This window comes from Trachemys scripta, chromosome 7, assembly GCF_013100865.1.
Source record: "Trachemys scripta elegans isolate TJP31775 chromosome 7, CAS_Tse_1.0, whole genome shotgun sequence".
In the NCBI taxonomy this organism is placed as follows: domain Eukaryota; kingdom Metazoa; phylum Chordata; order Testudines; family Emydidae; genus Trachemys; species Trachemys scripta.
This window is the reverse complement of record NC_048304.1, coordinates 97025414-97047450: the sequence shown is the minus strand read 5'-3', so window position 1 is coordinate 97047450 and position 22037 is coordinate 97025414. Positions and strand designations below refer to the sequence as shown.

General features: G+C 40.7%; 1 protein-coding gene across 5 annotated transcripts in view; it reads left to right on the top strand.

Annotated features, from left to right (window-relative positions):
• Positions 1–19493, top strand: part of KNDC1 (kinase non-catalytic C-lobe domain containing 1) — a 123559-nt gene extending 104066 nt beyond the window's left edge. For 4 of the 5 annotated variants that reach the window (XM_034777261.1, XM_034777260.1, XM_034777264.1 and 1 more), the window contains 8 exons: positions 184–363; positions 9992–10204; positions 10530–10612; positions 11934–12084; positions 14350–14472; positions 14595–14654; positions 16360–16517; positions 16739–19493. In XM_034777261.1, the coding sequence (XP_034633152.1) occupies positions 184–363; positions 9992–10204; positions 10530–10612; positions 11934–12084; positions 14350–14472; positions 14595–14654; positions 16360–16517; positions 16739–16970 (1200 nt within the window). In that variant the 3' untranslated portion in view covers positions 16971–19493. The remainder of the gene's footprint in view (positions 1–183; positions 364–9991; positions 10205–10529; positions 10613–11933; positions 12085–14349; positions 14473–14594; positions 14655–16359; positions 16518–16738) is intronic. The other variant, XM_034777262.1, reaches the window with a different exon arrangement.
• Positions 19494–22037: the final 2544 nt, after the last annotated feature.

The window sequence follows — 22037 nt, the reverse complement described above, 5'->3', positions numbered from 1 at the left end:
CTATTATTAGGACCCTTATCTTTCTGAGTAAAATTAGTGTGAAAAAATTATGCCTAGTGACACTTTTTTGTTATATGGCTGTAATAAAATACGTGAATTTTCTTATAAATGCTCTTTACTTCATTACTAATTTTTTGATGAAAAATAAATAGAATTGCCTACTAAAACTTACCTTCCATTTAGATTGCTCCATTAAATGGCTATGGTGAACGTTTGCTGGCAGTGCTTGAAAATGCTACTGGCGGGAAACGTGACAGTGCTTTCCAGTGCTATAACTGGGATGAGTGGAAGGAGGAAGAAGAGGATGATACAAAATCTTTACACTCATTGTGCAAAAAGCTCTCTGAAGATCTCTCCCAAAAGGCACGTAGTTTCTTTAGCTTACTTTATATAGGGAGCTCTCTTGTATATTACTCTTGCAAAAATAAAGTAATATTGAATGTAACACTTTAGGCCCCAATTCAGCAAACCTCTTATATATGTGCTTAAGTCCCATTGCCTTAAGGTTTAGCATGTGCTTAAGTGATTTGCTGATTCAGTAATGATTTGCTATAGTCATACTAATTTTAGAGGCTGTAAAATGTTTACTTCTGTTCCATTTTGTGACTCATAATTGCTGAAAGAATATTTTTCCCTAAGAAATTTGCTACTGTTGTAAATAACTTATTGTGACACTCAGTACCTCGGGGGAACGCCATGCACTCCCATGTTCATCCTTATAATATGATTGTGTGGTATCCAATGCAAAGTTTGTCATGTTGGATGTCTTAAGAAGGATCATGATGAACTGAATGTTGTTGTTATAGTAATGTTATAGGTTGTAATTTCATGTATATAGTTATGAGGCTGAAAATGTGTCCTCATGGCTTAAAACAAGCCCAGGCAAGACTCTCCAGGAGCAGAGGGGCAGTTCACACCTCATCAGGGCACGTATGGGACAAACCCAGCCCAGCCTCACAGGAACAAAGGACACTGGCCTAGGCAGCAACAAAGGATCTGTTGGACTCTCGAGTCAGTCATCCCCTTCCCTTGGTCAGTTTGGGACTATGATGAGGTAATGCTCACCTGACTCTGAAGGGGTGGGGCGGCAAAGCCAAGAGGGAAGAAAGAACACGATAAAGGGAGAGACGTTTGCTCTCTCTCTTCCACATCCATATACAGACACCACCACCAAGCGATTGAAGCGCCGATCAAAGGGGAGAGCCTGGCTGAAGGGCAGCCAGCCAGCCTGTGGTCAGAAGCATCTAAGTTTGTAAGGGCACTGAAAGTGTTAAGATCAGCTTAGAATGCATTTTGCTTTTATTTCATTTCACCAAATCTGACTTCTTGTGCTTTGACTTATAATCACTTAAAATCTGTCTTTTGTAGTTAATACATTTGTTTGTTTATCCTACCTGAAGCAGATTTGATTTGAAGCATGTCAGAGACTCCCCTTGGGATAACAAGCCTGGTACATATAAATTTCTTTATTAAATTGATGAACTCATATAAGCTTCCAGCGTCTAGCAGGCATAACTGAACACTGCAAGATGGAGGTTCCTAGGGTTGTGTCTGGGACTGAAGATATCAGCTAGTGTCATTCAATTGCACAATCCAAGCAGCAGCTGGCCAACAGTGCTCACTCATGTAACTGAGAGTAGCTTACATGCTAGAGGCTGTGTGTGTTGGGGTTCTCACAGTAGAGCAGGGTAAGGCTGGCTCCCAGAGTCGAGGATTGGCGTGACCTAGCAGATCACTGGTCCAGATAACACTAGGGGAACAGCGCAGTGGCGCAGCGAGCAGGGTGTATGTACGGCTTGTTACTCCAAGTGGAGTTCACCCTTTAAGCACTGATATTTGTGATTTTCAGTGAGTCTTAAGTGCAGTGGCTAAGAACAGTCAGGAGGAGGTCAAAGTTTTGTTATTTTCTGTTTTGTTTATTTCGCGTGAGGGAAATAAGCACAAGAAAGCAGAAAAATGACTACCAGTGAAACAGCTACAAAACTAGAGCTGGCCAGACTGGAAGCAGCAGAGGACCGCAAGTTTCAAATATGTCAGGCAGAAATGAAGCTCAAAGAAGAGGAGGCTGCACACAGAAGGGCTATGGAAGAAAAAGCAAGAGAAAGAGAGTGGGAAGAAAGAGAGCAGGAAGAAAGAGAGAAAACACCAGCTGGACCTGCTAGAGAAGCAGAACCAGAGGCCCTCAACTCCGACAACTCCCATCGCTCCAAAAATCCACAAGTGGGAACACTTATGTCCTGCATACAGTGAGGAGGGTGATATTGCTGAATATCTGACTACCTTTGAAAGGCTGTGTGTAATACATGAAATCCCTGATAAGAGAGTTCCTACCCCGATTGTGAAATTAACTGGTAAAGCTCAAAATATATTTAATGGAATGCCTATTGAAGATGCTGTAAACTATTGTAAATTTAAAAATACTGTTTTGCAAAGTTTTCAGATTACCCCTGAAACATATAGAATTAAATTTAGGAATCTTAAAAGAGATATTGGGATGAGTAATGGGGAATATGTAAACAAAATGAAAGATTGTTGGGAAAATGGGTGAGGGGTAAAGAGATGGCAAGTTTTGAAGGAATGCTTCATCTTGTTGCTCAAGAGCATTTCTTGAGCATATGTAAGGCTGATGTAAAGCAGTGTCTATGGGACAAAGATGTAAAGACTGTGGATGAGATGGCTTTTTTGACTGATGCCTTTGAACAGACTCGGGTATCTATTGAGGGCAGGCCACAGAAAGAGGGGTTTAAAATTGGTGGGAAGATCCCATTTTATCCCTAGCAAGAGGGTGGGAGGCTGGGTACTCACCTCCCCAAAACCATTCCTCTAGCACTCATCCCAAATCTCCTGTAAAATCAAAAGAGCCCAAAAGGTGCCCTCAGTGTAATTCCTGAGGAATAAATGCCCTGTGCTAGGAGGAAGCAGGCAACCAATAGCTCATGTTAGTTCTGCTGTCCTCAACACAGAAACCCGCCAAGCAATTGAAACCTATCATATTGGTTTTGTGAGATTAACCTCTGCAGAACCAGATATGAAGCATGTTAAGGTTATCCAAATTCATGACAGGGAATGCTTGGGGTAGAGGGATACAGGGACCCAGCTCTCTCTGGTTAAGCAGAGTGTGGTCCCGAAGGCCAGTATGTTACCTGGTCAAATGGCAGAGATTGGGGGGGTCTGCAGATTCCTCGTACCACTAGCTAAAATCCATGTGGTTTGGGAAGGTTTGGAAAGTGTTTTGACTGTGGGGGTAATGGAACGCCTCCTAGTCGACCTGCTCCTTGATAATGATTTTCTTTATATAGCTGAAGTTAAAGTATTTGCCTGCAGCAGGAGGGAGTTTTATGCTGGACCTCCCGAGGGAAAGGATAAGATCTCAGGAACTGCTGAGAGAATGGGAGAGAATCTCCTTGATTCTTCTGCAGTCTGGGGAAGCCACATGCTTCCAGGTGGGAGGTTGGTTCATAGAATCAGGTTGGAAAGGACCTCAGGAGGTCATCTAGTCTAACCCCCTGACCAAATCCCAACTAAATCATCCCAGCCAGGGCTTTGTCAAGCCTGACCTTAAAAACCTCTCAGGAAGGAGATTCCACCACCTCCCTAGGGAACCCATTCCAGTGCTTCACCATCCTCCTAGTGAAAAAGTTTTTCCTAATATCCAACCTAAACCTCCCCCACTGCAACTTGAGACCATTACTCCTTGTTCTGTCATGAGGTATCACTGAGAACAATCTAGATCCATCCTCTTTGGAAACCCCTTTCAGGTAGTTGAAAGCAGCTATCAAATCCCCCCTCATTCTTCTCTTCTGCAGACTAAACAATTCCAGTTCCCTCAGCCTCTCTTCATAAGTCGTGCTCCAGCCCCTTAATCATTTTTGTTGCCCTCTGCTGGATTCTTTCCAATTTTCCCACATCCTTCTTGTAGTGTGGGGCCCAAAACTGGACACAGTACTCCAGATGAGGCCTCACAAATGTCAAATAGAGGGGAATGATCACATCCCTCAATCTGCTGGCAATGCACCTACTTATACAGCCCAAAATGCCATTAGCCTTCTTGCCAACAAAGGCACACTGTTGACTTATATCCAGTTTCTCGTCCACTGTAACCCCTAGGTCCTTTTCTGCAGAACTGCTTCCTAGACATTCGGTCCCTAATCTGTAACAGTGAATGGGATTCTTCCATCCTAAGTGCAGGACTCTGCACTTGTCCTTGTTGAACCTCATCAGGTTTCTTTTGGCCCAATTCCCTAATTTGTCTAGGTCCCTCTGTATCCTATCCCTACCCTCCAGCGTATCTACCACTCCTCCCACGTTTAGTGTCATCTGCAAACTTGCTGAGAGTGCAGTCCGCACCATCCTCCAGATCATTAATAAAGATATTGAACAAAACCGGCTCCTTGGAGCACTCCGCTTGAAACCGGCTGCCAACTAGACATGGAGCCGTTGATCACTACCCGGTGAGCCTGACAATCTAGCCAGCTTTCTATGCACCTTATAGTCCATTCATCCAGCCCATACTTCTTTAACTTGCTGGCCGTATCAAAAGCTTTGCTAAAGTCAAGGAATAACACATCCACTGCTTTCCTCTCATCCACAGACCCAGTTGAGCATTGCAGCTGGTGGGAACACCATATCAGGAAAAGATGGGGATGTAACACCTGCCAGGGAGAGAACTGTCCAGGTTGTTAGCTGCCAGCAGGTTGCAGCTGAACCAGAGACAAACCTGGCTCTAGGGAGCATAGAGAAATGTGTCCAAGAGGAGAGCCCTGAGAAGGGGCAGGGAATCTCAGAAACCACTGAGGTGGGTGAGGATTCCTGTGACTGTAACACAGAGAAGCAGTGTGCTTCCAAGTATGGGAGGGTCTGAGACTAGCTCCTTTCCAGAAGTAGGCAACATGCCCTCAGGCACAGGGGCAGTAGAGGTGTTGTCAGTGATTAAGAAAACTGTCCCAGTTGTTAGCTGGCAGTTTTGCAGGTGAACAAGGGTCAGAACCCTTCCTAGGGAGCACAGAGAAATGTGTCTTAGGAGCGGGTCCAGAGGAGGAAACTGGGGAAGGAATAGCGGGACTACAGGAGTGTCTCCTCGCTAGTCACTTGGGGCAGGATGCCCAGGACACAAGGAGGATGGCTGGGTCAGCATCTGTGCACCCAGGCACTCAGCCAGTGACCTAGGTTTTGAGAAGGAACTGTGTAACTGACGACCTGAAGGGGAGCAGTCACACAGCTGACTTCTCAGGGACAGAGAAAGGGGTGGCGGAGGGTACCCCAATCCAAGTCCCAGTTTTTCAGGGTGCTATTTCTGATAAGTTTTTGGAAAGTAACTATCTCTCTTTACATCAAGATGCAGCTCCAATGCCTGTGACAGCAGAGGAGTTAAGACCAGGAATTTGCCAGGTGGTAGTTTGTGAGAACACAAATGACCCAACTGACAGAGAGGCAGGGGGGGAAAATACCCCCAGGTTGGTGAGACACAGAGAGCAGTTATGGGAAAGCTGCTGGGAAAAGGTGAATCTGATTGAAGGGTAAGCACACCTAGCCCACAGAGCACAGATCACAGCCCTCTAGGGGGCAGGGAAGGACTCAGTGCTGGGAGAGGGAAACACAGGGTAACCCCAAAAGGGGAGCTGGATTTTCTGCATATGTACAGTCCTGGGATTGGGAGACCGCTCCCCAAAAGGTCAGCCAGTGTGCAGGATCCCCCTGAACACCTAGCTTGCCAGACCCTGAGGCACCAAAATTCCAGAAACATGATTAAATTAAGAGCCCACACAGAGGGGAACACCGGAGGGAAAGAAAAGCCAGTGACTGATTACATGAGAGAGAGTCAAAGGACACCATGGGTAGTGAACAAGCTAACCTCAAACTACACTATTTGAACAGAGGGTGTGGTATCATAAAGATTTTTGTAAACATCCATCTGTGATAAAAATGTTGGTATTAATGTTAAGTTTTGGGATAAGAATTTTGTTACTGATGTTAAACCTTATGGTAACGCTAGTTCTCAGTTAATACCTGTAAACAGATTTAAAGTTTATCACAGCAGAGAAACCATAACAAACCTGGTTTGTTGTGTGTGAATGGGAAAACTGATGCACGCTGCCTCATGGCCTGGATGCCAAGAGAACTATAACACAAACTGCCTTCAGTGGCTAACCCTCTTGCAGTAAACTAAGGGGGGAGGTGTGATGCTCAGTACCTCGGGGGAACGCCATGCACCCCCATGTTCATCCTTATAATATGATTTTGTGGTATCCAGTGCAAAGTTTGTCATGTTGGGTGTCTTTGGAAGGCTCATGATCCACTGAGCATTGCTGTTATAATAATGTTATAGGTTGTAATTTCATGTATATAGTTATGAGGCTGAAAATGTGTCCTCATGGCTTAAAACAAGCCCAGGCAAAACTCTCCAGGGGCAGAGAGGCAGTTCACACCTCATCAGGGCATGTATGGGACAAACCCAGCCCAGCCTCACAGGAACAAAGGACACTGGCCTAGGCAGCAACAAAGGATCTGTTGGACTCTCGAGTCAGTCATCCCCTTCCCTTGGTCAGTTTGGGACTATGATGAGGTAATGCTCACCTGATTCTGAAGGGGTGGGGCGGCAAAGCCAAGAGGGAAGAAAGAACACGATAAAGGGAGAGACGTTTGCTCTCTCTCTTCCACATCCATATACAGACATCACCACCAAGCGACTGAAGCACGATCAAAGGGGAGAGCCAGGCTGAAGGGCAGCCAGCCAGCCTGTTGTGAGAAGCATCTAAGTTTGTAAGGGCACTGAAAGTGTTAACATCAGCTTAGAATGCGTTTTGCTTTTATTTCATTTCACCAAATCTGATTTGTTGCGCTTTGACTTATAATCACTTAAAATCTGTCTTTTGTAGTTAATAAATTTGTTTGTTTATTCTACCTGAAGCAGTGCATTTGGTTTGAAGCATGTCAGAGATTCCCCTTGGAATAATAAGCCTGGTACATATCAATTTCTTTGTTAAATTGACAAACTTGCAGCATCCAGCGGGCATAACTGGACACTGCAAAATGGAGGTTCCTAGGATTGTGTCTGGGACTCGAGATATCAGCTAGTGTCATTCGGTTGCACAATCCAAGCTGTGGCTGGCCGAAAGTGCTCACTCACGTAACTGGGAGCAGCTTACATGCTAGAGGCTGTGTGTGAACAGCCTCCGGAAGTAGGGGTTCTCACAGCAGAGCAGAGTAAGGCTGGCTCCCAGAGTCGAGGATTGGAGTGACCTAGCAGATCACTGGTCCAGATAACACCAAAGGAACGTCACACCTATATAAAAAAAAGTTTAAAATGAACAGGAGAAAAAGTGCTTTTTGCCTACGGAATTTCAAAACTTTACTGCATCTTCCTCTTACACTACTGACTCTCAATAATCAGAATTAGAAGACATCAGCTGGTACAAAGTAACTTCAGAGTCCCGAGAATCCAATAGACTTTGCTTGAAAAAAAGCATCTTCACAAGAAAGAGTCCAAAGTGCTTCACAGATCAAATATGCTAGTTGAATAGCAGGATCCCTGTCCCAATATGCTTACAGAATGTTACTGCCTTTATACAAAAATCCTATAGAATTAATAGGGGTTAAATCAACAGAGCTTTATGGAAATGACTCTGGATAGTTTATAGCAAAGATGGGGCATGAAGAAGAGAGGAAGGGAGACTTGGATAAAGTAGCAGGAAAATAAGTGGATTTTTTTGATGTACTCGGAGGAGAAAAGAAATGGAAATGTACAAGGCTATAGACCAGGCAGTTATAGTAATCAAGTCATTACGTAACTAGAGGCTGAACTAATATCACAGCAATGAAGTTCATGAAGAAGGGACAATAACTCAAGATACCGAAGGGGGGAAAAGTCAAAAGTATGCATGATACACACACACAGACACACACACATACACACAAAAGCAGGAGTCTAGGATGAGGGTAAGGATGGGAACTCTGGAACAAGAAAGATAGTGTTGACAGTGACATGGTGAAGGTTTAACTATTCAGTGCGTTTTGAACATAGAGAACATACAGTAGGTCTAAATGTCCAAAACTGTAAGTGAGTACAGCTCCATGAAGGTCATTGAAGATGCACCCTGTGACACAAGGCCTGATTTGGATGTTTTGAGGTGGAGATGTCAGAGGCACAAATTCATGACTAGTTAATGAGAAGTTATCCATGTAGAGGAGGGAACTCAACCTGTGAGAATGTATAGAGGTAGAAAAGGAGGAGGTGAAAGACTGAGCCCTACTAGGGCCACCAACTGTGTGGGAGAGGAAGAAATGAGAGTTCCCAAGAGCAAGACAGAAGCTGAATCCATCATAGGACAAAATAAACCTCCATATGTATTTTATAAACTAAAACTATCTCTATATCTTTTTTAGGCTACCTAGAAATAAATAAAATGGTTCCATTTATAGGTTTAGTTTTCTTGTTTTTATGCCTACGTCATCAAAGCTGTGTACGTGCACGCTAACAAATTAGGTTTTTTACATTACTGGCAGTTAAATGTCAGAGCAAGCCTAACATAAATTGGATATTCTCTCCCCTCTCCACTCAATAGTTTGTCAGCTTGGACAGCATGGGTCATGGACAGAGATTATTATTAAAAAAAATTGAAGTCTAGGGTATGTATTCTCCTTCACCAGTTCTTACAGTGTTATGGTAGACTAAATCTGGGGCCCTAAATTCATTCAGTTTCTTCTTACATGAATTAAATTCAAGAGAAGCATTCTATAGTCTGAAGAGACAAGAATGATTATTTAATACAAATTACAGCTAATTTAAAATTACATCATGTTAACTTATCACTGGCAACTGTAACCCTGTATAAGTTGAACAATCATATGATGCATTTATTGGAATGTCTAATTTTTATATCCTCAGGCACTGAAGTGGTAGGGTAGCAAAGATATTTTAATGAACAAATAGCAACAAGGGCACACTGTTGACTCATATCCAGCTCCTCATCCACTGTAAGTCCTTTGCTGCAAATCCATCCACTATATCCTTCACGCTTGCATGACAACAGTTCCCGAAGTGGATTGTCCAACTCCAAAATGATTTCCCATTGACTGGTAGCAATCCAGCATAGCAAGTTGCAAGACAGTGCCATTGCCACTCGCTTCTCCACTGTCCGTGCAGCTCTCAGTCTGGTGTCCTTGCGCTTGAGGGTTGGGGCGAGCTCAGCACACCGATCCAGGATTGTGGCTTTGCACATCTGAAAGCTCTGCAGCCATTGCTCATCATCCGAAGTCTGCATTACAATGAAATCCCACCAGTTAGTGATCGTTTCTCAGGCTCAGAAGCAGCACTCCACCATCTGCAAATGCTTCATGAATGCCACCATCAACCTTGAACTGGTTTTTGCTACGTCCCACAGCAATCTGTCCTCCACAAAATCATCATGTTCCCTGATGATTTGGTGGTTCTTGCAGCTCTGCAAATACTGGAGGATTGTGTGTCCTGTGATTGCAACCCTCATCACAATAGTCCAGTGCTATGCAGGCTCTATGCTTCTGTCAAATGGCAGACAGTGAAGAATGCTACATGGGTGCTGGGAGATTTTTTTAAAAGGTGAATATTATGGGATAGAGATGACATTATGGGATGGAGAAAGTTGCATACTGGGAAGTTGACCCCTTGCTCCCAGTCACCCTTGGATGACTTGTTTCTGCTCCACCATGCATTATCCAAACTTCCCAAAACAGAGTGCACTGAATGGTGGCAAGTTGCACTCTGGGAATCTACTGATGAGGTACAGCGTGGTGTACCAACACAAGCACTACTGGTAAGTATTCACAACGCCAATATAAGGAGCCACGTATGCCTGCACAGAAGCAATATACTAACTGTGGTGGCTTTATGCCGACATAACTTGCATGAGCAAAAGTTTGCAGAGTAGACATTCCCTCAGTAAGTTATATTGAGAGGAGACATAATGTAGGCTTTAGGAAAGTTACAGCAGTAATAAGCTACTTTTTTCTTGTATAGAGCTTTAACTGGAAACTCGCTAAAGGAAATGGCCCTATTACACATCATCAGAAAGAAAGACCATACACAGTTGGGTCAGTTTTACCGAAGCCATGCTATTACAGTTCTACAGAAGAATTCTCTGGCTCTTATGCTAAAGCAAATGAAGGAGGATCTCTCTTAACTGAATATAGTGCACAAGAGCTTTGCTGTCAACTGACACTGTTACAACAGGTAAAAAGACTGGATTCTATTGAGAGTGAGGACAAATCAGTGTAAATGTTTATTATGTAGTCACCCTTCTTCCTTCCCTCCCTCACCTATCCCCCATGTGTTGATTGCTATTTATTCTGAGGTTCACAACACCAATGGAAAAATAGCCCAATTTCCTCCCCAAGTCCCTGCAATGTCTGGAGTCCCTAGTATCAGGAGTTCTGGTAATGGTTTCTCCTGAGAACCTTAGCGAAGAGAACATAGAGGAAGAAAAAGTATTTCTTGTGATACCTAAAATAATTGCCAAGCCTAATGATCACTATGATTTAATTTTTTGTCTATGCAGGAAATGTTCCATAAATGCCATCCAGTACACTTCCTAAATTCAAGAGCACTTGGTGTCAAAGAGAAATGTGCCACTATACAAAAGTAAGTGGGTTACTTTTCCTATCCCCCCCTTCCTGCTGATGCATTGTTGATTTTTGTATTACTGTGTATCTATGGAAAGTTGAAAATGGAGAATCTACATTGTCTTTCCATTATTCCTCACTGTGAATTTTCTTTTTACATTGAGTTTTATCCTTCAGATGACTTGTAAAATGAAGTTCAGCAGACCAAAAAAATTTCTTTAGGCCATATTGTCCACGTGACTTGAAACCAGAGTAGATCAGGTCAAAAATATTTGCTGAATATGTTTTTGAAAAGTACTGTGATTATGGAGATATACCTGTCTCATAGAACTGGAAGGGACCTTGAAAAGTCCATCAAGTCCAGTCCCCTGCCTTCTCTAGCAGGACCAATTTTTTTGCCCCAGATTCCTAAATGGCCCCCTCCAAGGATTGAACTCTCAACCCTGGATTTAGCGGGCCAATGCTTAAACCACTAAGCTATCCTTCCCCTCCCCCGCCCCCCCGCCTGTGATATTTTTCAAGTATATTATATTGTAATTGTATCCATATACATGGAAAAATAATGACATTCTATCTATCTTTTAGTACTGATTACAAATATATATGAATTATTCAAACATATAGAAATTTTATTGCAGGTTTTAAATAAAAGTGATTCAGATTTTTATTACTTGCCCAGCTCTAATCCAGAATAAATATTAACATTATCACCAGTTCACACACAATCTTCATTATCCTTGTTTTTGTTTTAATTCATCTTAATTGGTATGTGGATTCAGTTAGTTTCTATCTAGTAATTGTTAATTGTAACATCTAGACTCTAGACATCTCTGAGAAAGGGGACACAAGCTGGATCTTTTGCCCTACCATTTAAAATCCAATAAAAATGCCATCTAGCTCCTACTGTGTTGTAGTGCCGACAGGACTCTCTTTTAGAATCTCGCTTTTTTGTGTTCATGTTCATATTCCACAAAATAAAAGCCAGACTAACTTTTCAGTGAGTATGGCCCTTTGACCACTATTTATGATGGGAAAAATGCTTTGTTATTGTTAGTCAAACTAAAGAAATTGCTCAAGTTGCAAAACTTGTGATTTTTTTTTTAAGTAGTCCCATCTGTAGATATGTACAATGTATGTTGGTACTGGAATTATAAAGTCTACACAGAAAAGAGAAATTAACATATGATAGAATCCCAGCAAATGCCCTTTTAAAATGTATTAATCGAGATTGTAATTAAACAACATATTATTCATTTTAAAAATTATTAGAATGTTAACATCTTTTCCTTAATGTCTTGTATTTGTAATGTCTAAATTCTCTATATGTTTGTGTTTCACAGAGCTGTTTCCACTGAATCACTGTCATTTAAAGTTTGTAACCTCTTTCTGCCAAATTGCATACAAGACAAGTACCTCTTACAGCTTTTAAGAAATGCAGACAATATCAGCACCTGGGTTGCTGCTGAAATTGTTACAAGTCATACTTCCAAGGTTTGCTATAATTTTTATTTGGTTATTAATTTAAGAAGTAGTTAGTTATTTACTATTGTTTATTGTTTCTATATATCAAACCTACACAAAAAGCCTGAAATATGCCTGCCAATGTGTTGGCAACAGTTTGTTGCACAGTTGTTGGCAGATCCGCTTAGTGTTTTGGATCTGTACTGGTGGTGGGGTTAAAGACTTCATAGAATATAAGAATTCTTAATAGAAGATAAGATGTCTGACTTTCTGCTACTGAAATGGCCTTCTTAGCATTGAAAGACTTTCTAACTAGAACTTTGAGAGGCAGGGCGCTGCAGTTCTGCTGCTGTTTTAGCTCAAGTAACAAATCCTAAAACAAAATGTACCTTTTTTTTTCCTCTTCTAATTTCATTTTCTCACATTTCTAGTCTACTTTTAAGGTCAATTGAACTAATACTTTCCTCAAGAGAAAAAATAAAGCTTGATGTTTATTAAACATGAAGTCATTTTGTGCATTGGTATATACATTCTGAATGTCTTCATCAGAAATCTCTCCATTAACTTATTAATACAACATTTTCTAAATTAATCATGATAAAGTCAATAGAAACCAGTGGTCCCATAACAAATCATGGTGGGTGTTGGTAACAACTTTTGTATAAAAATTTGTGGTGACGACAGAGTTCAAGTTCCTAAACCCTAAGTTTTTATCTGCGAAGCAAATAGCATCACCACTGGCAGTGCAAGAAGTACTTAGACTGCTCCCAATGCTTTAATGGTCAATTCCTTTCTGACCATGATTCTAGACCTGGAACTGAATCTGCCCATGCAGATTAAACCAGTCTAATCCAATTCCAAGTGGTCACCATACATTTAGTGAACATCACTGTGTGCACGATTTCTTTTCTTTTTATATTGGAGACCTCCCTGGAGCATGTCTCCATAAGTGAGAATCATTAAGATAATATCTTTAGATAGGAGCCAGTTGCTCATTTGTTGCTTTTCTGAAGCTATCATCTCAGTGAATTACCCCTCACCCTCTTACTCCTGAACAGAATATTTCTGTTTTGTCTTTCAATTGGCTATCATGGGAGTATTTTTACTTCCCACGTGAAGAGAGATGAGCACTCATACCTCAATAGGGGTAGTGTGTAATGTGTTTTAGAATGATAAGTTATGGGAGCTCCATCCAGGTCTGCAAATCCACCCCAAAGTGACAGGTTTCAGAGTAGCAGCCGTGTTAGTCTGTATCAGCAAAAAGAACAGGAGTACTTGTGGCACCTTAGAGACTAACAAATTTATTAGAGCATAAGCTTTCGTGGACTACAGCCCACTTCTTCGGATGCATATATATGGGCTATAGTCCACGAAAGCTTATGCTCTAATAAATTTGTTAGTCTCTAAGGTGCCACAAGTACTCCTGTTCTTTTCACCCCAAAGTGGTAATCCATAAAAATAGGTACCTTCAAAGAACAACAATTACAGGTGACTAATTACCTCATATTCCTCTGTGTTCAGTCAGACTATTTGTGCAATAAAGAACTCTAGTATCACAACTTTATCATGGACTTTTGATATTTTCATTAACCTTAATAGACTATGAAAGGTTTGTCACCAAACCCCCAAATTGTAATTACCTTATAACTGTTGCTGATGTTTTTGTTTGTTTACTTGTTTGTCTATCGCACTTCTCAGAAACACACAAATTGGAGAGCAGCTTTTGCTGCTTTTGAAAACAAAGCCTTGAGATGGGGTAATTTATCAGAATATGGCAGCCGTAACATACAGTTCTCTAATCCTCTGTCAATTTTGAGTATAGTATTATTCAGTTTGTTGTTTTAATTTAGCCAATCAGAATGTAACAGTCTATTTATTTTGCCAGCTTTTAAAATGCCAGTTTATACAATTGGTACTACACTTGAACTCATTTAGATGAGTGATTTTCATTTAGTCCCTCACTTGTTTCCGATTGTTTCTGTCCTTTTGCCTCCTTAGAATTAATTACCGTATGTCTTCCCACCCAGTTAAGAGTTTTAGAATCAAGAGTTTTACTGGCAGTAGAGTTGCAATTTGGCCTTTGGACTATGTCCTCAATGGAAATAAAATGGTATCCTGCTTAAGTTTCTTCATAGCAATTGGCTTCATGTGATGACTCTCAAACATATTATTTGTTTTAGCTCCAGCAAATTATTATTATTTATTATTTGTATTACCGTAATGCCTAAGACCCCTTGTCATGGACCAGACCAGTGTGATGTAGTAGATTTTAATATTTAACTTTATTTTTTCCAGTTGCAGGTGAATTTACTATCAAAATTTCTCCTTATAGCAAAATCTTGCTATGAACAAAGAAATTTTGCTACCGCAATGCAAATCTTAAGAGGGCTGGAAAATCTTATAGTACGGCAGCTACCAGTAAGTGAGACTTCTGGATTTTTTTTCCCCATGTAGCTATTTTGTTTTTAGCAAAAGTAAGTCTGTTCCATTACCAAGATTAATCTGAAAAGATATCAAAGTATTTTATTTCCTTTTTTAAGGCTTGGAAAATTTTACCATCAAAAGTGTCTGAAATAATGGAAGAACTCAAGGCTGTTGAGGTACAGTATGAATCTCTCACGTGAAATACTTATGTGACGCTTCATTGGTTCTCTTTGCAGGACTGAAGCCAAAATACAGTTTATACTGTATAAAAAATTGTTTCTTGTTTAATGACTTCCACATAAACTTGATTACTTTGCAGTTGACTGTTTGGGTTTTTCCACCTGCCAAGACCAAAATGCCAACCTGGGCTTTGAAAGTCAAGTTGCATTTTTTTCTGGCTTGCATCTAGTTGCCAGAAATTAATATTGTGCAACTAGCACTTAATTAACAATTCTTTTGATGATAGTCAGGGCAGAACAGTTCACTCTACCATAGGTGTGTTGATGCTACAGAGGTAACAGAAGTAAAAATTACTAACAATAAGATCTGGTTAGAATTTTATAATGAAATTTTGTCTAAATTTGGCCTATTGGAAAACTGTTAGTCTTTTTTGTGTGAAAAGACTTCAGTTTTCTTCAATTTCCTTTTTTCAATAAAAAGGAAAATTAGACCATTACAAAACATAACAGGCAAATGCTTTTGAATTTGCCAAAAGTTTCTGCAGAATTCTTTCCTTTTTTCAACCAGATCCATTAACTATTTATTTTAGTTAATAAATCAGCAGTTATGGCCAAATGCACACAGGGAGCAAATATTTTGTGTGGGAACACTGCCGTTTTAACAATGACTTTTCTGACCATAAATCTTTAAGAATACAAAGAGTCCAAATTATCAGACGAACCCAAAAGTAAACTAAATAAATTTAGCCTTGCAGTATGCAAGATCTCCAAGCCCATGGTGAGCAAGCTGCAGCCCATCAGGGCAAGCCGCTGGCGGGCCACTAGACCATTTGTTTACATTTGCGTGGCCACCCGCAGCTTCCAGTGGATAACCCACCGCTGCTCTAAGCTCAAGCTCTAACTGACTGCCAAGGGAGAAAAATGCGAAGGCAGGGATGCTCAATTCAGTCTTACCAAATAACACCTGGGACTATTTAGCCCAAAACAAAGGCCAGTCTACTTACCCACCAAGGGACTCAGGAATACCTCAGTTGTCAGCAGTACCCCAGTCTGCTAATAGTGCTAATAAAATCATCTTGGACATCTTATCTTGCTCCATTATTTAGGCTTTTGATGCAAGGCCTAACCCATTGCCACTTTTTAAAGATACCACATACCAAGAGTTAAATGTTAACACTTTCACTCTAGTGTTTTGTAAAACTCTATTTTGAATGACTGAAAACAAGGGCAGAGATTTTCAGAGCCAGCTAGGAGATTGGCACCCAGCTCCTATTAATTTAAAAGGGAATTACATAGCTGTGTCCCCTAGTGACCTTTGAAAATCTCAAACAACATCTCTCAGTAATTGTCATAACATTTCATCACTAACTTTATGTACTTGTGAAACTGAGTTTGCTGAGCCCTAAGGTGCATTCTGTGATTCCAGCTATAACATGTTGGTTGTAAATTAGAAACATTTATTAAGAACTCCATATGGGCTATCTTCTAATTAAAGTAACTTCTGTTCCATACTCTACCTTAATTGAGCTGCCACCAGGTTGATAAAATGCATTATCTCCTTCATCTCTACTTTAACTTCTATAGTGTACATGAAAAAATTACTGTAAAACAAAAATGTTTGTTAAAGGCATAAAACCGAGGACTACTTCATGAAGCCTGCTCTGACATTTATCACGGGCTTTCCTTGTGTAAATTATACCAGGTGTTTTTAAAAAGTGACAGTTTGTGTTTGATGGAAGGAGAGAGATTCAAAACGCTCCCTACAATTCCATCAGCCCATGTTCTGGCCATGCACGTCCAGCAGCTTGAAACTGGAGGATTTACTATGACAAACGGAGCTCATAAGTGGACTAAACTTAGGTAATTATTTTAATTATACATATATCACCTATATTGTCTAGTGAGTCATAAGAAGTAACACATCAGTGCACTTTTGGCAGTTTAAAACACTTAAGTCGTTTTGGCAACTTATTAGAGAGAGAAATACTGTACAAATGGATGCCATGTGCCTTTGAATTTCCTTTTAATGTTTTATTATCAGCACTAAAGCAGACTAATGTTTTTCTCTATTTTCTTTAAAGAAACATTGCAAAAGTTGTGAGCCAGGTTCATGCATTTCAAGAAAATCCCTATACCTTTACTACAGATTTCAAGCTCCAGTCTTACCTCAAACAAAGAATAGCTCATTTTAATGATGCAGATATTTCTGCTTTAGCAGCTGACAACTGTGCCAACTTCCATCAGATACCAGCTGAAAAACATTCCCGAAAAATTCAGGACACATTGCGCAGAATGAAGGCAACATTTCAATAATTGTTTACATTTTACCTGCTTGTTTAATTCTAACTCCTGCGTATAAAACTGTGGATGAAAATGGCTTTGGCTCCTGTATCAATTCCCAAGCAAACACTCGAGTGAAAGTAGTTTTAAAACTATCTAAAACAGTATCTATCTGAAATGGATATATTTCTTATCACAGAATCATAAAATGCTAGCTAATGAAAAATCTTAGACCTAAGAAATGGGGAAAAAAAAGAATGACTAGTCTCTAGTATGAAAATCGTCCTTAGATGATGTCAGAAGAGAAGTAATGTGTAAAGAAGCTAATGTTTCAACTTTCAGTGCTGCTTTGGCCTAAGAGAATTCATATTATAATTGACAAAACATAGATTATATTTTTAATGTAAGCACAGTACATTTGTAGCCTGTCACTATGTATTTGAATGTATGGATATAGATCCTCTGCTAGCCTTATATTTTTGATGGGGTTTGCTTTTGTCTTAGTTTTAAATCATGAATGTCAAAACTACACTCTTGATTTTGAGTGATGGAGAATCTTCCCATTGGACATCAAGACAGAATAAGTAAAAAGGGAAACACTGCACTGTGTATTTTTAATGCCCTTGAGCCAGCCTATCTCTATATAAAATTCAGATCTGAATCAACATTTTACCACTGTGTTGATCTGCTTCTGCCTTCATGGCCTAATGAAAAGACTAATTTTTAAGGCTTGCTTGCTTCATCTCCAGTTGTGATAAGTAATAGTTGTAAAATTTGTATGTGAGTTTAAATGAACATGATTATGCCTGTGCTGAGGTTACTTCCCTAGTATTGCAATGTTCAAAAGTATAACACAAAATAACTTTGCATCAAATTTGTAACTACATCATGCCAAAGTTGGTATTTATAATATTTTTACAGTGAGCTGAGCTTCTAAAACACTCTGACTGGCAATGAAATATGGTGCGATAGCTAGAAAGTTCATTAAGGTACCCCAGGCTTATGCAAAATCTCTAAAACGTTGTCTGTATCTTGTTGATAAAGCTAAGTATTTCTGTATTGTTTTCAGAGGGGTGGGGTCTTAATGTTACCAAAAAAAACAGCTAAAATAAACAAGTAAAATGCATTTCTCAGATCATAAAGTGGTGGTGTCAGAACTGTGTTTCAAAAAGGAGAAGCATCCTGTTGAAATCCCAGGTATGAATTGATTGCATGGAAATATTCTTGTAATTGGAGTGTTCTCCTGGTCATGTTGACTGTAATGACATTTACTCTGTATTGTTTAGAAAGACTTAAGATCTTTAGGTACAGAAGAAAATGGCTTACTAATAAGAAATTGGGAGATGCACACTTGTAGTGTTTTGTAAATTATAACATAAATTTCTAGTGTAACACCCTGCTGCTGAATTTGTAAATATTCAATAGAAAATGCATGTGTTTAAGTTGTGGTTTGTGTCCAATGTTTAAGAGAAAAAGATCCCAATCCGATGGCAATATATGATCACCAACTTCCTGCTCCCTTTTCCCCCAGGGTGTCCTAATTCTTTCCATTAACTACTACAATTATTTTTTCACACTGTGATGTATTTTCAACACAAGGCCAAATCTGTGCTCTGTTACTGGTGTGACTGAGAACAGATCTCTGACTGTGATCAGGAAGTTTTTGCATAAATCTTTGTCATTAAGAAGCAATTCTGTGAATCCTGAATCACAACTAAAGAAGTAAAATTTGTTGCTATCTTTTGATTGTGTTCATAGAATATATTTGCAACATAAAAAGTACTGTAGTTTGAAGTATTCTTACATTACTACAGTATGCGAAGAAAGATGGCAATGACAGATGTAGAATTGCCAGACAAATCTTTTTAAAATAGATTATCTATCTTTTTTTAACTTGTTCTTAATTATCTTTAGTTGTTGGCTTTTTCTCAATCAAAAAGTTGCCATCCACTTAAAAGCTACATCTTGTCAGAGCAAAATAGCAATCCATAAAGTGATTTAAGCTCCACCAGTGTGAAGGGCCAAACAGTTTAGTTGATGCATTTTTGTACAACCAGCAGTTTGTTAGGGTCAGTCAGATTATTATAAAATCTTTTGTGTTTATTTAGCATTTATATTTTAAAAGATGAAGTGTGCTCTGCACCTGTGTGAGCAAGTTAATATTTCAGTTAAAACCTTTACCTGTACTTATATGACTACTATGCCAAGGAAATATTGTGTTTGTTTCATGAAAATGACTGATACTATTCAAGCATCTAAACTTATTTCATACCTTCTATATATTGCTTTAGTATATTACACTTAAATGTATAGAATTACTCTTGCAGTACTTTTATATGGTGGAAAGTTATGTTCTTGCCAATCAGATATTAAACTTTTAGATTTTGTATTTAATAAAGATATCATCATCCCAAAATCAGAAATAAAATATTTAATGTAAATAAAAATTGCTGAAAATAATTGTTTCACAGGGAAACCGCTCTTTGGGCATTACTATAAGCAAATTGCCTATATGCTGCATGATAGTTTTTTAAATAAAACTGTTTCTAGACAGGTTTCATTTAGTCGTATGCTTGTTGTTGACACAAATACATGACTGATTTGTAGGCTGGAATGAGCCAAAGTTTTCTCGGTTACATGGTATACTTCCTACTGACATGTGAACTCTCTGACGTCAATAGAAATTGCACTTGTGTAACTGAAAGCAGAATTTGAACGTCCTGTCCAAGGAATAAGTTCTACACTCCTTATTCAGGCAAAACTCTCATTGAAATCAATGAGAAATTTGCCTAAGTACTATAGGATCTGGTCCTACATTCGCCTCCCAATCCTTGAGAAGTTATACATGTCCATCCCCACCAAGTGAGCTTAAATAAAGCCAAAACCTTTAAAATTGCAGATTGTCAACTCATTAAAATTCTCTAGCATACTTTACATGGTAAGAAAAAGCAATAAATGTACTCCTAAAGTTCACAACATAAAACTAATTAATTAATGGCTCTATTACCAAAATATATAGAACCAAATCCTCCTCTAGTGTTACACAGTCATGTGTACTGTGCTACTGGCAGAATCTGGCCCTAAAGCTAAGTTAACTGACGGGCTCCACAAGCTGAAGGGTGATTGTTCCATGGTTTAGATCCAGTGTAGAGGCTTTTATACCACTCCCCCAGCCCTGCTGGTCACATAAAGTGGACAAGAAGGTGTGGCCAGAGGAAAGTGAGAGAGGTCAGGACCTTCCTGCATCACCAGTCAGGGCCGGCTTTAGGAAGTGCGGGGCCCAATTTGAACAGTTTCGACGGGGCCCCAGCAGGGATGACTTAAAAAAAAAGCCACTTAAAAAGAATCCTTTCATTTCTTCCATGTATTATTTACTTTCCATGACTATATAAATAATAACAAAATTATATATTACATACATTATGTCATATATTAATTAGCTGATTTTCACTTTCATATTAGGAAAATAATTCATGTTTTGATAGTTGTACAACTGATTTTCTTCAATAATGTTTATTTTATTAAAATTTATAAAATATTTCCTTATTAATATAAAATTGTGCCCTCCCCCCCCCCCCCCACAGCGCCTCCCGGCCCAGGGAAACAAACCCTGCTTTCCCAGCGCCGCCCCGCCGAAACAGCTGTGGGCCGAAAAGGAAGGTTTGGGGAGGGGGGTGACATAGGGTGACCAGATCACAGCAGTAAAATAGGACCCAACCCCTCCCCGCTCAGCCCCACCATCACATCCCTCTTCACCCCCTAGCCTCCCGCTGGCTTGCTGTGTCCCTCCTAGTCAGTCCCCCACCCACCACTTGCCTCCTTTCACCTTCTCCCTCCCCTGCCAGAAACCCCCATGCCCGCCCCTAGAACCCCTGCTGGCTCACTGCTTGCCTCTTTGCCCACCCGCTCGCAGCTTGCCCCCCCCCAAGTATAAAGCCTCATTCAAAGACCCAGGGGTCACTATATTACTGCACACAGCAGTCAATCAGTGCAGTTGTAGATAAATCTCTGCATTATGCATTTTTGTATAACTTTTATATGATTTTGTATTGAACCTTGGTAATGTTATAGCTGGCCTCTAAGGTAGTATAATTAAGGTAAAAGAAAAATGTCTTTTTGCTAGAAGTAGAATAAGATCTTCCCCCCACTTTGTAATCAATTGACCTGTTGAATGAATGAGGTGTGAATGAGGAAGGTGTGGAAGGCAGGCACTTCCAGACAGCTGCAACCCTTGGAGAGGGGCTGGGAGCCAGCCAAGGAGAGCTTTGCCCAGGGCTGAGTGGGACAGAGTTTGGGTGCAGGCTCCGGGCTGGGGCACGCTGTGGGGTGCAGGATGGGTGGAGGGGTGGGTGCAGGCTCTGGGACAGAGTTTGGGGGCCGGAGAGGGAGTGGTGGGTGCTGGGGGGGAGGGGACTGCCATCACATGTGGCTTCCTTCCTTCCCTGCTGCCCCTCACCATAGCCTCGGTGGGGGATGGGACTGCCCCTTGCCCAGTATTTGCAGGAGTGGTGGCTGGGGGGAAACCCAGTCAAACTCTGGTTTTACTCTTTCATTGGGTCACTTTAACCCCTTACAAACCCCTTCCCGCCTCTCTCACCCCCCTTTTCTACTGGGCTTGTTTGATCTTTTTGGTGGAGCCAGATGAAAACCACAAACCCCAGCGAGAGCAACAGGCTGGAAGACTAGACTGAACCCACCACCCACCCAGCCTAGTCCATCCCAGAGCCCAGGACTGAGGGCAAATGTCCCCCCACCCCCGGGCCACCTGCTTCCACTCCTGGCCTCTCCCAGCGCCGCCAGCGATTCTGTGTGGCTGCATCGGGTGGGATTTCAACCGGAACCTCCTCTTCCCCCCCCCCGCTAAATTCACCCCTGTTTTGCGACCACTCTGCACCAAGAGCACCTTCCTTCCCTACCCTAGAGCTGCTGGATGGCTAGAAAGCTGAGCGGGCGTTTGATTGATCCGGAATATTATTGTGCCCCCCCCCCCAAAACTTAATGTCCACACAGCTTGGGGGGGGGAATATTCTTCCCCTCCAAAGCTGGTCTATTTTATTGTTGCAGGGCAAATGAAGGAGCCAGAGTTTAATGGAAATATTC